The sequence below is a fragment of the Equus asinus genome, chromosome 16, assembly GCF_041296235.1.
Source record: "Equus asinus isolate D_3611 breed Donkey chromosome 16, EquAss-T2T_v2, whole genome shotgun sequence".
Lineage (NCBI taxonomy): Eukaryota > Metazoa > Chordata > Mammalia > Perissodactyla > Equidae > Equus > Equus asinus.
In genome coordinates this window covers 1,938,617-1,955,505 of record NC_091805.1, presented here as the reverse complement: position 1 = coordinate 1,955,505, position 16,889 = coordinate 1,938,617, and the positions used below count along the sequence as shown (strand labels likewise).

Here is a 16,889-nt window from a genome sequence, read left to right as displayed (position 1 = left end):
ATAACACATTGTTTTTCCTAGGTGTGAGGATGCCTTAAGAAAAAATAAGAGCTTAATTGGGCCAGATCAAAAGGAGTATCAAAGGGAACTGGAGAGAAACTATCATCGCCTTAAAGAGGCCCTGCAGCCTCTGATAAACAGAAAGATCCCTCAGTTATACAAGGCAGTATTACCTGTCACCTGTCACAGGTATGCTTGTTTTCTGTTATTTTTGATATCTTCAGAAAAATGAAATCTACTTGAGTTACTTGTTTTAATAGTGAATTAGTACAACTTTTATCACATGGTTTCAGATATTGTGTCTCCTGAAACCCAGCAAGTTCAAGCAGTATACAGTCATGTGTTGCTTAACGACAGGAATGGGCTCTGAGAAATGCATCATTAGGCGATTTCCTTTTTTGTGCGAACATCATAGAGTGAACTTACACAAACCCAGATAGTATAACCTACTACACAGCTAGGCTGTATGGTACTAATCTTATGGGACCCCTGTCATATATTCGGTCCATTCTTGACCAAAATGTCATTATGTGGCACATGACTGTAAGCCTTTCACCATCAATACGTGAGTCAGCCTACAAGATAAAAGGCACTTCTTTCTGTAATTCTAGAATAAAATGTGTTAAGTACTCACACTCATCAGGACACCACACCTGATAAGTCTGACCTCCTAAAACTCCTTTTAAAGGCCTGTCACACTTTCTGGTATTTTTGTGGGAGAATTCACTAAAATGTATCAGGAGCTAGGTCTTCATTTCCCTCAGCCCTGACAGTAAACAGTGTACAGTATGGTCTTCTAGATTTGTATTAAAACAGGAAATCCCATTGAGTATCAAGAAGCCTTCAGGATTTTTCTCCACTTTCTAAGTGTGACAAAATTAGAATGGAAATAACTTTGAATTTGCTACAACTGATCCTAGTTCTACTTGAGCAGGTAATTTAATCTAATTTTTAGATTTCTCCTCTGTAAAATTAAATGATACTTATCCTGAAGAGGTTGTTGTGGAAAATTAAATGACATATAAAGTTCCAAGGACAGTGCTTAACATTTTACTTTTTAGCACCTGAATTCTGGACACAGGGCATGATAACTGCTAAAAGTAAGCTGCCTGTTTTGCATTTTGAAATGCAAACATATGTACATCTATTGAATTATTGTGGCACTGATATTTTACCACACTTTGCTTTGAATTGATCACAGTAAAGCTATTAAGTTGTACTTACCTGATGAATTAATATTTGGAAGGCCTTTGAAGTTTCTTTTATGAAAACAGAAGGTGGACGCATGGTATAATATACTAAAAAAGAAAGTTAAACTGGCCATTTGACCATCTGGAAGTGAGTCCTGTTTTCAATGACCTAATGCTTTTGTACTTCTAGATCTCACTCACACATTTATTCAGTGTCTACTCAGGGCCTGCTGTATGTCATGTCCGCTACAGGGGCATGTAGATCATCTGCAGGAACTGAGGGAGACCAGGGGGCCTCTTTTAGATCCTCTCTCTGGCAAAATATGTTTTGCTTCCACCATCCTATATTTATGTGAGACACCCTAGGTGGTCTCCTCTTAAAGTTCCCAGGGGGAAGCAACACTGGCCCCCTCCACTTTTGGCTTGCCTTCTTGCTGCCTCTAACCCCCTCCACCAGTGTCATACCTATTGGTCAAAGGTCCAGGGAGAGGGGGCTGGATCCCTGAGGTGTAAGACTGTCTCCTAATCCTATTCTCACTTCCTTTATCTCCCAGCTCCTTCCAGTGGAAAGACTGTAGTCTCCCATCTGAAGGAAACTTTCCCTTAACCCATCATCCTGAGTTCTGCCTTTCTCTATTATCTACATTATGGTCAGTCCTCCAAGCTTTAGTTCTTAGTATTTGAAGGCAGTTTTTTGGAATTTAGAAAACTTTTCTTGATGAACAGTCTAGCTTTCAAGACTGCTCTTTTTCCTGGAACCAAAAACCAAGCTTTGAGACTCAGAATTGAACAGGATCTCTTTGTACCTGTCCTTTCCTTCCTAGAGATTGTAAACGTCAGGGCTTCACCCTCATGCTCATGAGAGTACAGTGGAGTTTTCCGGAGACTCCGTGCGATGTGTTAGCGTAAAAGATTGAATGCAGAAGCAGACAGGAGAATCTAGGCTTTCTCTTAAACCAGACATTAAGTATTTAAGAGTGCCACTCTTCTAAAATCCCTACAGGTTATTTTTAAGAAACACTGTGATTTATAACAACACATGAGTTTTGTAAAATAATAAGTTAAAATTTTTAGTGTTAATTTCTAATATTAAATATCAACAGAGAACCCATGTAAATGAAAGCTTCCTGCGGTCCTCAATTTTTAAGAGTGTAAAAAGGACCTAAAGCCCAGAAGTTTGAGAACCACTGATTTAAGACATAGAATTTAATATCTTAGTAAAGAAATACATGCCTTTTGCCTTTTAATGACCCCAAATCTTTTTCCTGAAATCTGTCATTATTCCTTAGTTCCTGTTTTATCACAATATCAAATATACCTATTGGACAAATGAATAAATGTGCAATGGACTTGGCAAAGTGCTTACTGTAATATATTTTTAATCTGTAGAGAAGTCTGCAAGCCAGAATATATAGCGCAGTGTGTGTAAGATGAGCATGTAACTTGAAAGTTAATAAAAGCTTTGGTGGTAAAGAAGTTTTAAAGTTACGTTTTTGGTGGCAAAACTTTGAGATAACTGTGGCAGAAAAAAAGTACTTAAAACATACTTTAAAGGAGTATGTGAAAATTGTTTACTTGATAACTATATTCTTTCATTTTCTCCCCAGAGATTCCTTCAGTCGAATGAGCCTGCGCAAAATGGATCTCTAAAATAAACACATTTGTTTTATTCATTTGAAAAGAGCCATTGAGCGTGAAAGGAAGTTAAGATCTGTCGAAAAATAGGACTTGGGACTTAATTCTGGAAATTATAGCATTAATTTACTCATTGAAGAATGCAGTGGCCAAACAGTATCAAATGTAGATTGTTGAAGTTTGAGAATCATGGCTATGGTTTTAATGTTCTGGTAATATGCTGTTCTTTATTTTTTAAGACAATTCAATGACTCAGAGGTACACTATACATTTACCATTATTTATACCATGGCTAATGTTAAATTTATTTACTTTAAGTTTGTATTTTTTAATTTATATTACCGTTTATAGATTCATCCTGGAACCATTTTAAATGTAGTAATGCTTATTTTAAAGGTACTATTAAATATGTGAACGTTTACACTAATTTTACTGAGACTTCAAAAATTTTTCTTTATTGACAAAGGCAGAGAATAAGTTAGAGTTGATTCAAGAGCTAGTTCCAAAACTAGCAAAATGAAGATCAAAATTGACAGTTACTTTATGGGCCCAAAGAAGAGCCCACATTAAATAAATGAATAAATTAAATGGGTGAGATATACTGATAACTGGTTTGTGAAGTCTTAACACTGGTTTCTAAGCTATTTTCCATTTAGACATCCAAAAAAGGGATTTAGAATAAATTGCAGAAATAACTTTACCTGATAAAGCTTTTGTCTATAAATAATGATTAAATACTGAGATAGCTAACCAGTGACAATAGCTTCATCTTTGACTCCCAACCTTAGTATACTAATGATAGTATGAACTTCAAGACTCAAAGGGACTGAAATGAATGATTCCTGTGTTTCAAATTAAACAAGCTAGTCATGTTATCAGTTTTTTAGGGATCTAAACTGGTAAGTTAGAAACCTGCTTTAAAACGATCTTCTATCACCATAAAACAGACAGCTAGTGTTTCAATCTACTAGCTGAACGAGTTCTGTTTTTTGACACTTGTATAGATTTTACAAAGTACATGTAAAGTAAAATCAGCTGTTTTAAGAATATGAATAATTTTATATGAAAAACTGCAAAAATTTTTTTGAAAATATTTCAATTACTCAAGTTTTTCTGAGAAAGTGCACATTAATGATTTCTGCAAGTGTTGTGAAGGATATGTCTTCTTTGCATAGTATTACAGACTGACCATGTTACATGAATCACTTAAGAACTGATCAAATTTAATAGTGCCTTCATTCTGTAGTTGGTGTTGAAAACAAGATCTCAAAAATGTTCAATTCTCTTGAGAGCAGAGGTGATGGCTGGTATCCCCCCTTCAGCCTACCTTATAACAGGCAATATTCCCTCAAATTCCTCTTACCTAGATCAATTCAAAGACTGAATCACAAAAAGCTTTTTCAGATGAGTCTACAACGTAGGACCAAAAGGGGTGAACTGAGAAGTCAAAAAGGCATAACCTCAAAAATCTATTTGGGGACAGACAATCCAGATGAACAATAAGGAAAGGCAAGGAGTCAAGAATGGAAACTCATTAAATCAAAAAAAAGGTAACACATATACTCTTTCATCTTTGGGGGGGGGCAGGTAGACATAAGGGAGAGAATATTTAGTAACCTATTGGTCATTTCTCCTTAGGTTACACTTATGTAAGAGTTTGGATTGTTTCACATGCATCTCGGTGACAATATCATGAATTTTAAGGTTTATGACTTAATTATCTTGCAATACTAATTATCTTTTGACTCAAGTCAGAAGAGGCTTTTTTCTTAAAACACTGGATGATAGTGAACACCTAACTTCCCACATACTTTTCTTAAAAAATTCTTAACTTGGCTGCCTCCTGAGTGTTAGAAGCCCAGGCACTGTCCCAGAACTACCCCATCAGAAGTGTGTGGGTGGTGTTCGGGGCTGTTTCTTTTTAAAGTTCCATCAGTGATTCTGAAGATAGAAACAGGTGAGAACTGACTTTATATCACATCATCTTGTGGAAGAATGAAAGACATTTTAAATGGGCAACTAGTTTATTTGTTAAAGGTACTTTCATCTGTTAAAATGGGGTGTAGAAGTGTTATTCCAATAGCATTTATATATTCTTTAGAATTATTTTTAATATTCTTAATACCAAGGATGTCCTTTAACAAGTCGTAAGATAACTGATCATTTACCAATTTAATATACTGTATTTAAAATGAAAATTTAACCAAGTTTTTATGTGTACCCAAAGCATCATCTAAGTTTGGATTCCATAGTTCTGTCTCCTTTAAAGGACAACTAGGATGTGACCATTTTTATTGTAAACTTCTTTTAAGTATGACAACTTGGATAGACTAAGCACAATTTCTCCTACTTGAAAATTTCTTCACCTTCAACTTTCAGAAAATTTTATTAAAGGTAATTGTGCATGCTTTCTCTTCTCTGTGTGTCTATGTATAATGTGTATATAGTATACATACACACACATATTCTGATCTTTAAGAGAACCAAGCTATATCTATCATAAAAATGTGCAAGTAAAAAAAATTCAAGCATTTGTATACATAGTTGTTAAGCAGTTTATTGACCTCTTGGTTTTTTAAAAAAGTTAACTTTAAGGTCACACCTCTAAATTTGATGTACTATATACAGACTGTGTAGAGTATGACTATGAAGAGATACAAATTAGTCCATGCCTAAAAAGATTTACTAGAATACAGAATCATCTTCATAAATACAAGTAAAATTCTTGTGAAGATAGAAGGGGGCTGACTGTCCAGGTTTTCTGAGACTCTTCAAAGTGATTCAAGGCACAAAATGTACACCATTGTGAATACACCTCTTCCAGACTTTGTGCCTCTAATACAGCCCATCAAGGATCTGGCTTCACGACTTATGAAACTAAATGTACTGAAATGAGATTCTCCTTCTAGCTGAAAAACTACAGGACCTATAAACATCATGTAGATAATTACTCCAAAATATGGAGATAAAAATACAAGCACTTTATTTTAAAAAGCAGACGCAAAACTGTTTAAATGCTTCTGTTGGATAATTAAGAACCTATAGAAGTTTGTTCCCAGAAGCTAATGCATCACTAGTCTCTACTAAGGAAAATGAATTCTAAAAATTAACATGGTTTTCAATTCCAATTTCACTATTTTATAAAAACCGAAAGAAACCAGTAATATCCAATGGCTTCAAAAGATAAGCCAAAGACCCTTTAATGTAATCAACTTTGCCAACGTTTGTCCAGGTCTGTTTAGTATATACACAAGGAAAATACACTCACTCTATAATTTCTTATAAAATAGCAAGTAAGGCGTGGACGTAGGAGATGTAGAAGGGGAAAGAGAATTCAAAAAGTCCTTCTCTTCAGTGACTTTCACTTCAGAATCATCAAAAAGCAACCACTTCCCCTCATACTCCTTTAAGCTTTGCACTACATATGAAATTTTGTTCTCAAATCCACTAATGTTAATGCCTGTTTGGTCACTGGATTCCTTGTTTCTATCAGATTCATGGGTCCCATTAGAACTGTTAGTCTCAGAACTTCTGTTTTCAGCAAATGCTGTACTGGCACCTTTATCAGGATTAGACGCTTTGTTGTATAGCTCATAATCTGCTTTGCTCTTTTGTCCTCCAAGAAGTCCAATAGCTTCTACATTTTTTTTGTTCAAAACTTTACTTGGCTGTGTATTTGCACCAACTCTAATCGAGACATCTTCATCAGCATAATTTTCCACCACACCCCTTGCTTCCTCCTCATTTGATGGTTCTGGTTTACCTATTTCACACATTTGGTCCACTACAAAATTTCCCTTATCCAGTTCTAAACTGTTAAGGTCAGTGACTTTAACAGAAGCAGTGTAATGCCCGCTACTAATTGTAATGCCGCTATGCATCACAACAGCAAATAATCCATAGCTATCGTTGGTTGGCTTTGTGCTCCATTCTTCTAGTGACAATTTAAGAGGTGTCAGTAAGGGAGTGTTGATCTTGGAAAGTCCACCACCATAACAATCAAACCTTTGGAAGAAAAAAGGAAATTTTCTGTGATTCCAACTTGATACATTTACACCCAATGTGAAACCAAGTAAAAGTCTGAGTGAACCCTTAATATTTAGTACTCATAGGGGCCGGCACTGTGGCATAGTGGTTAAGTTTGCACAGTCTGCTTTGATGGCCAGGTTTGCAGGTTCAGATCCTGGGTGCAGACCTACACCATTCATCAGCTATGCTGTGGCTGCATCCCACATACAGAATAGAGGAGGACTGGCACATATGTTAGCTCATGGCCAATCTTCCTCAAGCAAAACAAAAAAGGAAGATTGGAAACATGTTAGCTCAGGGTGAATCTTCCTAGGGGACAGGGCGGGGGGGGGGGGGGGGCAGGGGGGCGGGGATTTAGTACTCATAATAAACACAATAAAAACAAGACCCGAATTTTGTGTAATATTTACAACATTTACACAAAGAAAAAATATTGAAGAAGTGCTAATATTCAGGTGTTCCTGTGAGGGATATATGACATTTCCCCCTCTTTATTTTCCTAATTTTGTGCATTAAAAAAATAAATGGTGGGCTGGCCCAGTGTCATAGTGGTTAAGTTTGCCCACTCTGCTTTGGAGGCCTGGGGTTTGCAGGTTCTGATCCTGGGCACAGACCTAGCACCACTCATCAAGCCATGCTGTGGCAGCAGCCCACATAAAATAAAGGAAGACTGGCAACAGATGTCAGCTCAGGGTCAATCTTCTTCACAAAAAATTAAAATAAATGGCATTTTAAAAACACTGAACTTCAAAATCCTTCACATTTTAGTAAGTCATTTTAATGTGAAGTTTGCCTCTACCAAGATCTGGGGACAACATTAAATAAGATAGTATTGTAGCAAAGATAAAGTCCACTGAGAGAAAGGACTATGTCATCTTCTGGCATAATAAGGTGTGTGGAGAGCTACTGGGAAGCCCTCATGGTAATTTCAAACAATTCGCTAACACAGAAAGGAATAAAATCTACAATGACATTGTGCACACATGTCAGGACAAGTCAGACTATCCAAAATGGAACTGGCATTTCTGTACTTATCATTTTTTAATAGCTTTTAGATATTTCAATTTTCAACTATAGAAGAATCTCTCAAGTTGTTGAAAGACTAGTTTGATTTCCTGGCTTACCTTAATTAAAACTAAAATACTTTTGCCCTTTTTCTCCCCTCAGAAAAATCTTGATGTATACAAAATTTGTTCCCTGCTTTAATCAATTCAACAAAAACTGTATCTAAATATGTGGGAAAAATCATAGAATATGTATTCATACCAAAAGGATTTAAACTGATGCACTTTTACAGGGAAACTTAAGAACAAACTTTTCTAAGGCAATTTTTATAAATTACTTCAACAGTTTATATTATACTATTTTGTTACTATTAAAGTATTTTGAACAAAACTTCTTATATAGCAGCTCATTTTCTTCATATAGCTTTTATTATAATACTCACTCTAAGCCACTAGCAGCAAAGCACTTCAAATGAATAGTTATAACTTCAGGCATTTTGTCAAACAAAAGACTTCGTTCGGCTTCAGTATAATGATGGCAATTTTCACAGAAATATTTATCTTCTCCTACAATTCTCTCCACTGAAGCAAATTGTGAAATTGCCCATCTCAGAGTCTTCATTTCTGTTTTTGGCTCTGGAGAAACTACATAAGAGAATCTTTTTCACTCACAAAAAATCTCAGACATTTAAAAAATTAAACCACAGAGTTCCATGTTCAAAATTAGCATGTAATTTCAACTGACTAAATCCTTCCCAAATAATAAATGAAAAGACTTCCTTTTTTAGTTTCAGAAAATCTTACACGTTCATCCTCAACAGCATATGTATCTTTTAAATATTTATATTTGGTCAGCCAAAAAATATTTAGGTGATAGGGACCGCAAAATCAAGATCAACCTAGTCTCGACTCTGTAAGACAGACTTCAGTTTATATTTAATAACCAATGGCAAGATCCAAACAGGTAAACCAGTCTCAGGACCATTTCCCATGACATTTCCATACTTTTTGTGGTTTATACTAGACAAGACAGTAGTTCAGATACTGTGTTAACAAAAATAGCCTCCGTAGCTCTGCGATTCAGGTTCCTCCCAAAAGTTAACTTACTAAACATTTCATTTTCCCATTATGACACACTCTACACATCAAAATAAAGATGCCACCATTTTCTAAATGCTAACTATTACTAAGTTGTATGAGCAGAAATATTTTATTATACTAAAGACACCAAAAGCCAGCTTTTTTCTCAATAATTATACAAGCTACTGTCAGACTTTTTGTTATGTTGAAGAAAACTATAATTATTCCACAGTCCATACAAGATGCCAATTTTGCTTACTTTCAGAACTCTCCTCTACTTTGGAAAGCTCATCTTCTTGCACTGGTACACTGATGTCTTGAAAATCTTCTCTTCTTTCTGTTAAACTTTCACATTCTAAGCAACGAGTCCTTAATACCAGCTGACCTTGAAATAATTTCTCTACTAGCTCAAAACCAATCTGCTCTGCACCTAAAACAAAAATAGAAAAATGTAAGTCTATAAAGATTAGTTTCTCAGCATGGCCCAAATAACCAATATTCCATTTAAAGTATATCATGAATAAAAAGGCTGATTTTCATATCTCAACTTGCTTATTGGCATTAAGAGGTGCCTCATTCATGAAGTATACATTGCCTGTAAAGATAGTTTCGAGTATGAATTCCTGTTGTCTCTAAAAACGAAGAGAGTCACAATTGTGTCTTTACTCCCTTCCCAAAGACACTCCCCAAAGAAGAACCCCAAACTAAGGATGATACTTTTGATAAAACCATTAACCACGTCAATACTACACATCTTCCCTGAGATCTGTAGATGTGGACAAAACTAGGTAGAAATCCAGTTCTGGTATGATATAACTACTTAGTTCTCTACTTTAAAACTGCATTTCACTAAATGCACTTCTTTCATGAATTTATGTCAAATACTGTATACGTTAAGGGGGTAACATATTTATTCTCTTTCCATTAAAATGTACTGAACTCTCCTCGTTTATAAACTGTAAGTTAATATTACCTTAAGATTAATGCGATTTATATACACACATACATACACACACACACACACACACACACACACACTCACGGTTCATCTAAGCAGAGCTTAAAACACCACAGTTTACATTCAGTGTTAATTTCTCTCTTAAAACTTTACCAGATTTATATTGTAGGTGTATCTAAGAAGAGAAAATTCCAGTTCTAGAGCTGTTAATCCTCCTACCTATCAATGTCTAAGAATAAATTATACTGACCTGTGTTTATGGGCTTAACTTCATTAACATTAATGGATTTAACATCGTTCCCTGGAGATTCAAGTCCACAACCATTAGTTGTGTCATCATTTTCACCCTTCCCCAAGTCCTCTTCAAGATATTCACTTTCTTTAGATTGTTCTTTGGATCCTTGGTGTGTTGTTATTTTTCCCAGACTACAGAATTTAGAAAGAATGCTAGGTTGCTTAGTTGCAGGCTTTAACCAATTTACTTTAACTCTGGATTTCTTTTGTGAGGGTCTTGCACTCTCACCTTCAGAAATGTACTTGGGGATTATTTTAGGAGGAATCTCTAACATATCACCTGTAGCTTTTCTTTTTGATCTGGTTTGTCTCTGGTTTTCTTCTAATGACTGGTGTTCCTTGGATACTTTAACTTTTTTCTTCATGTTGCCAAATTCAGTGTCACTTTTTCTTTTCCCATTCCCTTTTGGGAGTTTTTCTTTATGGTCTTCAGAATGCCTCATGCTGTCCATCTCTACGCTGTTAATACCACTCCTTTCCCCTTTCTGATGAGGTTTTTCTTCTACCTTAGTAGATAATTCTGCCACATTTTTTACTTCTTCTTCTTTTAGAAGTTGGCATGTTTCTTGAATGTTTCCCAAAATACACTGTAATACTTCCTGTGCATCATGCTGTAGATATCCTTCATACATAGGGTTGAGTTCCCTATAAATAAAAATTCCCATTTCATGTATTCTAGTTTTGAAGATATAATACAAAAAAAAGGAGAAAAATTTTCTATATAGAAATGAATTCATTTACAGGGATATTATAAATTATTTTAAAAATCTAAAAACATTTATTCAGCTACTAATTTGAAAATTATTTAAACTTGTAACTAAAAGTTAAAACAAATTTTACTTCACTTTCATGATCACAAATACTTCGATCCTCTTCTAAATACATTATTGTTAATAGCAGCTAATACATATACAGTGTTTACCATGTACCAGGTTTTCTTCAAAAGGCTTATTATATGTATAACATAATTCTCACAATAACCCTCTGAGGTAAGTACTATTATCAACACTATGTACAGATTAGGTAACTTGCTCAAGGTCACTGAGATTCAAAGCCAGGGTTCAAATCTGCTCTTGGCCCCCATGCTCAACTGCCTCTTAACAAACATATAGCAATGTATTCTATCTAGGTCCATTCCTAAACTAAATGATTAAATAATTTTTTAAAGACTTACCCTATAATATTTTGGATAATGCTATATTATATATAGGATAAAGTTTCATTTTTTAAAGATAATACTACAAAGAAATCTAATCCAGTTAACTAATAGTTATCTTCTAAGCACATACAACAAAAATAGAATATTTGGAATTTACATTTCTTATGTATAATATATTTTGAATATAGACCTATAATTCCTAATCTGAAATCCTTAGGACCAAATGTGTTTAGGAATTCAGGTATTTTCAGATTAAAAACAATATGGCACATAAAATATGTATCACCAACATGATATGGGGCAGTATCCCGTAATTAAACACATTACAATTTCTACAGAAAAAAGTATGAATATTCACATTACAGATAAATAGGAATAAAGCTGTAAATAAACTCATACAAATTCAGATCTAATGAATTTACTACCAAACTCGTGAAAAAATTTCTAGTTTTTGGAGCCTCAGGGATGTTAAGGACCACAGCTCTCTAGTTTGTATCTTCTTTGCCCTTTATTCCCATTTGTTCACATATACTCTCCTGCAAAGAGAGCAATAAGCAACTAAGCTGGAATCCTACAGTTATATTATAGGTTATACCTGAGTGTGTTAAGCAGTCGCCTTGGCTGAGTAGCAAGTTCATCAGTGTATTTCTCTGGATTTAAGAGAAAATTAGCCTGAAGCTGTTCAACTGAAATGATCAAGGACTGTAAACTGCATATTAGTTCATAACTTGTCAAAGAATCTTCTTTGCAATTTCCCTGTCAAGAAAGAAATACACAACCAATATATTTATCAACAAATTAAGTACCTTCCACCTTCTTGTCTTTGTCTCACTAGACAATACTAGCTTTTCTAAATTTAATTTCATTATAACACTAATTTTATGGAGATATACAAACAAACTTTTTAAAGATTTGTAAGAGTATTTCTTGATTACTTTCTATTATGTGGATAACATTTTTCTAATTATGTAAGTCAAAGGTTTCTTATTTTAAAAGCGAATCAATTTGAAAACAATAGATAAATAGCAGATGACAGAAAGGTATGATAAATTGTGATGGTGGTATACAAATAACAGTGCTGATTAGTAAACAATACATTAGAGGACCGGAGAAGACACTCTAAAAGGGGATAATGTAGTTAGCTACCTTGCAAGAATGAAAAATAACTGCCTTTTTTAAAATTTTTTATTGAGTTAATGATAGGTTACAATCAAAAATAACTGCCTTTCTGATACTGAGGGAAATAATCTTTGTCATCCTCCTCCCAAATCCTGTGTTTATTTATTACTTTTTCATTTCTAAGCAAGTGAATTTCTATTAATTTACTTTTTATATTCTCTTATTTTTTTACCTTATCTCTTTGATTGGCTTCATCTTTTAGGGCTTCTTTCTTCCTTGAAATAATATTAAATAAGTGCTTCACTCCAGATTTAAAACCCGGACAAAAATATAATACCTATAAAAAGTGAGACTGTCTGAGTGTTTACTGAACAAACAACAATGTACCTAAAATCATTAAAACGCTATCACACTTTTTGTAAAGCACTTTTAAATGTGCATCACTTAAAATTCTGAGATCTAATATTTTTGTCAAAATTGTTCTCTATTTCATCATAGTAGCCCACTTGTCTTCCCTCACTGGCAGCAAGACACTGAGCCTGAGCAGACACTGCTCAGACTTATGGTTATAAGGGTAAAACATTAAGCAGATACAGTTTCAAGTGTTAAAATATATTATCACCATGGCAACAGGAATTGGGCAGAAAAACTAAAGGTTTGGCATCTTCCCCTTAACCAAGATCTACGCAATTTTGCTATCCCAATTATATTTAATATATCACTTTCTCTTACCCCAAAGAAGTTTTAACATGCAACTTAGAATCATTATCATTACTTTAGCCCATTCTGGTTTACTTACAAAGGCAAAGGCAGTATGGACAATTAAAATCCGCCAATAATCTGAAATTCTCAGAAACACTAAATGTTACATCATTCTTTACCTAGTCAAGTTTCATTATATAGCAAAACTGTCAGTTTACCTGAAGTATACTATTAAGATAACAAGTATTGCCGAGATTATTCAGTCCCACAAATGGTAACAAGTTCTCCCTCTTCTCACAGTTTATAGGTGAGGACTGTGCTGCCGGAACAACTTGATCACTATTGAGTATAGAGGGGAGAGAGGTATAATGAAGTATTTAAAGAAACGAAGTGGAAACATTACTTCCTTAGATTGAGTCTTTTCCCAAAAGTTGTATGGTCTCAAAAGTATATGGATTTTATTCAGATGACATTTTAAGAGAAGAAACCTGTACAGGTGCAAAAATTGCTATACACCCAGAATGAAAGTTTTATAAGCACTTTAAAAACATTATTTACACTCAATAAGCCTCAAAACAATTTCCATCAAGAGGCTGCTAATCCCGTTTTACAGAGTAGAAACTGAGGAACTGGAACTGATTTGTAAAGCCAACATGACATTCTAATCAAGTCGTTTAAGTCTGGGTAGAGACCTGGGAATAACCCGACTGACAATATTTGGGAGAGGCTGCACTAAGAAGTCAGACTCCTTAGTAAAAGATTAAGAGGAAAGAGAGTCTAAGAAGAGACTCATACAGCTGTCCCTCAAAAGCGCCCGCTGCAGCTGACACCTTACCTCCCGGACACCCGGCAGGCCCCCGCCGCACTCTCGTTCACGGTACCGCCGCCAGCTGTCCGCCCGCCCCTCAGCGTGTACAGGCGTGAAGGCTGCCGAGCAAGAGGCGCGCACGGTCCCCCAGACTGACGCCGGCCCGCGGCCGACAGCGCGCGTGGGACCTCAGCCCAGCCGCGCGGCCTCGGCCAGAGCAACTGCTGGCGCGAGGGGCTCGATGGGGTGTCAGTGTTCAGTCCCTGAGGCATGTGCCTCAAAAGCATCCTATCTTCATTTTAAAGAGGATCCGCAACTGTACACCCCAACAGGTTTGATCGTTTAGATGCTAGGTGTGACTACAAAGCTGAACGATCTCAGGGAACTGTCACATCCTCTGAACCGAAAGAACTGCCTATTTTCTTAGCCTTACAAAAACGCGCTGCGCTACACTCAGGCGGGGGCTGGAAAGTAAGTGCAGGCAGACACTCCTCCCCGGTGCGCGCCCGCCTCAGCCCCGGGAGCGGGCGGCGCTCGCGCCTGGACGCCGGCTGCCTGGACGCCGGCCCGGGCGCCTCGGACGAGCCCCGCGCCCGCGCCGACGCGGCCTCCAGACAGCACACGGCCGGACCGGCATACGTACATTTCAGAGCCTCGACACTCGGCTTTTTCTTCGTTTTCTGGAGAATCTGTGAAATCCAAGGCTCTCTTAGTTTCCTTTTTCTGAAAAAACTTCAAGGAAAGTCTGTTTTTCTTGGACGGACTTCCTCTGGAAAGTCCGCTGCTTTCGCTCGGTGTGACACCGGGCATTTTCTCTTCAATCCCAAGGAGCCGACGAGAACCGGCTCACGCAGGGACGTTGCAATCCACAAGCATATCTGTCAATCACAGAGAAAGGCTGCGTCAGGCGCCAGTCGTCAGGGGTAGGCACCACCACCACCAGTCTGACAGCAAATCTACCACGGAATGGGACTCGTCACACCTCCGGGCTGCAAACCGAACGCCCGGCAGGGCAGGCGCGCCACGCCGACTGCGCCAGCGGAGGGGCCGGCCGGCCTCCGCCTCCTCAAACACAGAGCATCGGCCTGTCACACACCCGCGTCCGCAGGCCCGCAGCACAGCGCGAGGATGGAGGAGGAACAACTCGACCTTCCTCCCAATTAACTCACTGAGAAAATACTGATGCGAACTCCCGTCTCTAGGTGTAGAGCACGAGGGGGCCTCGGAAGAGCGGGCCGGGCGTCCCCCTGAACACCAGCACCCCGGTCTCCGAGAAGCTCGGCGGCCACCCTGCCCGCGAAAACGGCGCGGCCCCGGCGCTCAGGGCGACCCCGGGGCGGGAGGAAATAACGCAGCAGACGCCCAGCCGGGCGGGCGGCGGGAGAAGCGGCTGCACTCGGGGGCGCGCACGAGAGACCACAGCCGCTCTTAAACACACACTGCCTTGACGAGGAAAAGGCGGTTCGGCTTGTCTTTTGCAATCTGCCCTGTTCTCCAGGAAAACTTTCGGACGAGAAGCAAAGCATCAGCGGCCGTGACTCTGCATCGGCCCTCCTCCCCGCTACCTGACGGCAGCGTCCCCGGGAAGTCACCCAGAGCCGGAGCCAGCGGGACCCCCAGGCGCGGACGGAGCGCCGAGCGAGCCCACGCGGCCCCCGCCCCGCGGGGCTCCAGAGCCGCCGCCGCCGCGCCGGGCCTCGTCAGGTCTCTCCGGGCGCCGGTGCTAACAAGTGGCGGAAAGCGGCTTCCCGAAGAGCCAGGGCAGCCGGAACCGCGGGCACCAATCGCCGCCGGCCGGCCCCGCGCCCCGCGGCCCTCAGGCCGGCGCCCGCGCCGGCTCCCCGGCGGCACAAGCGCGCCCCGCGCCAGGCGGCCCCCACAGCTCGGCTCAGAGCTTCGGCGCAGAACGCGACGCGCGCCACTCCTCCTCGAGAAGCGGCAAACACGGAGGGCGTCCCCGACAAAAGTCCCAGACACGTGGCGCCCGGGAAACTTCTGGGAACTAAAGTTAAACTGCGCGGCGACAGCGAGCCGGGGCGGCCGAGCGCCCAGGGACGCGCGCGGGGACGGCCCGCCCCGCCCGCACCTGCCCGCGGGCCCCCGCGCCGCCCGCCGCCCTCCGGCCTCACCTGGCGCGGCCCACAGGTGCGCGGCTCGACGCCGGGCGGGCGGCGGAGCCCCGACGGAGCTGGCGCCCGCGCTCGCACGGGAGTGCCCGCCGCTCTGCAGGGCGGGACCGGGCCGGGGCCGCTCGGGCCGCGACTACATCCTGGGCGGTGCCGCCGCCACCGCCGCGAGGGCAGGAGCGCCGCACCGCCACCGCCGCCGCCGCCGCCCCCGCCGGGGTCCCGCGCCCCGCCCCGCCCCGCCGACGGAAACTTGGCGCGTTTTCCTCCGTCTCAGGACCCCCGCGCCGTCGCCCGATCCCGCGCAGCGCCGCGCTCCGAGGGGCGGCCTCCCCAAGTGCCGGCTCCACTCCGCACGCCGCGCCCGCGCCACAGGCCGCAGCCGCCTCGCGCCCGCCACTCGCGGCCCTGGCTCGCGCGGGCTGCCGGGCCGGCGGGGACGCCGGGCTCCCCTCGCCCCCAACGGGCTGTGCGGCTCCGCGCCGCGCAGGCAGCGTCACGGGCAGCCCGCGGGTCCTCCAAGGGCGCGCCGGCGGCTCCGGGCCGGCGGGCGGGCTCGAGCCTCACACCCTTGTTTTTTTCTTTTTAACCATTCGTGCGCGCGAGTTGAGGGACCGCGTACGGGTCGGGAGACGGGACAGAGACACGATGGGACGGACCCCTCGGCGGGAGGAGCCGCCTGCGCTCAAACCCGCCAATCCGTGGCGAACAGCCCCAAACCTGGCCGCCCCAGCCCAGGAGGAGCCAATCAGAAGTAACAAGGCGAAAGCCAATCGGAAGGCGGG

At 40.7% G+C, this 16,889-nt stretch overlaps 2 protein-coding genes across 7 annotated transcripts in view; one reads left to right on the top strand and one right to left on the bottom strand.

The window, feature by feature from the left end:
• Positions 1-3,252, top strand: part of DOCK7 (dedicator of cytokinesis 7) — a 203,869-nt gene extending 200,617 nt beyond the window's left edge. For all 5 annotated transcript variants that reach the window (XM_044749192.2, XM_044749193.2, XM_070486407.1 and 2 more), the window contains 2 exons: positions 22-189; positions 2,798-3,252. In XM_044749192.2, coding sequence (XP_044605127.1) covers positions 22-189; positions 2,798-2,840 — 211 coding nt within the window. In that variant the 3' untranslated portion in view covers positions 2,841-3,252. The remainder of the gene's footprint in view (positions 1-21; positions 190-2,797) is intronic.
• A 1,578-nt stretch (positions 3,253-4,830) lies between these two features.
• Positions 4,831-16,249, bottom strand: USP1 (ubiquitin specific peptidase 1). 2 transcript variants are annotated; one of them, XM_044749201.2, is made up of 9 exons: positions 16,108-16,249; positions 14,622-14,856; positions 13,389-13,509; positions 12,701-12,805; positions 11,945-12,105; positions 10,147-10,835; positions 9,198-9,368; positions 8,302-8,503; positions 4,831-6,830 (listed from the first exon to the last, which is right to left on the bottom strand). In XM_044749201.2, exons 2-9 carry the CDS (start codon positions 14,786-14,788, stop codon positions 6,095-6,097), a joined length of 2,352 nt encoding a protein of 783 aa, XP_044605136.1. In that variant the 5' UTR covers positions 14,789-14,856; positions 16,108-16,249; the 3' UTR covers positions 4,831-6,094. The 2 variants fall into 2 exon arrangements, with proteins under 2 accessions (XP_044605136.1, XP_070342511.1); XM_070486410.1 differs by having other exon boundaries at positions 10,471-10,835.
• Positions 16,250-16,889: the final 640 nt, after the last annotated feature.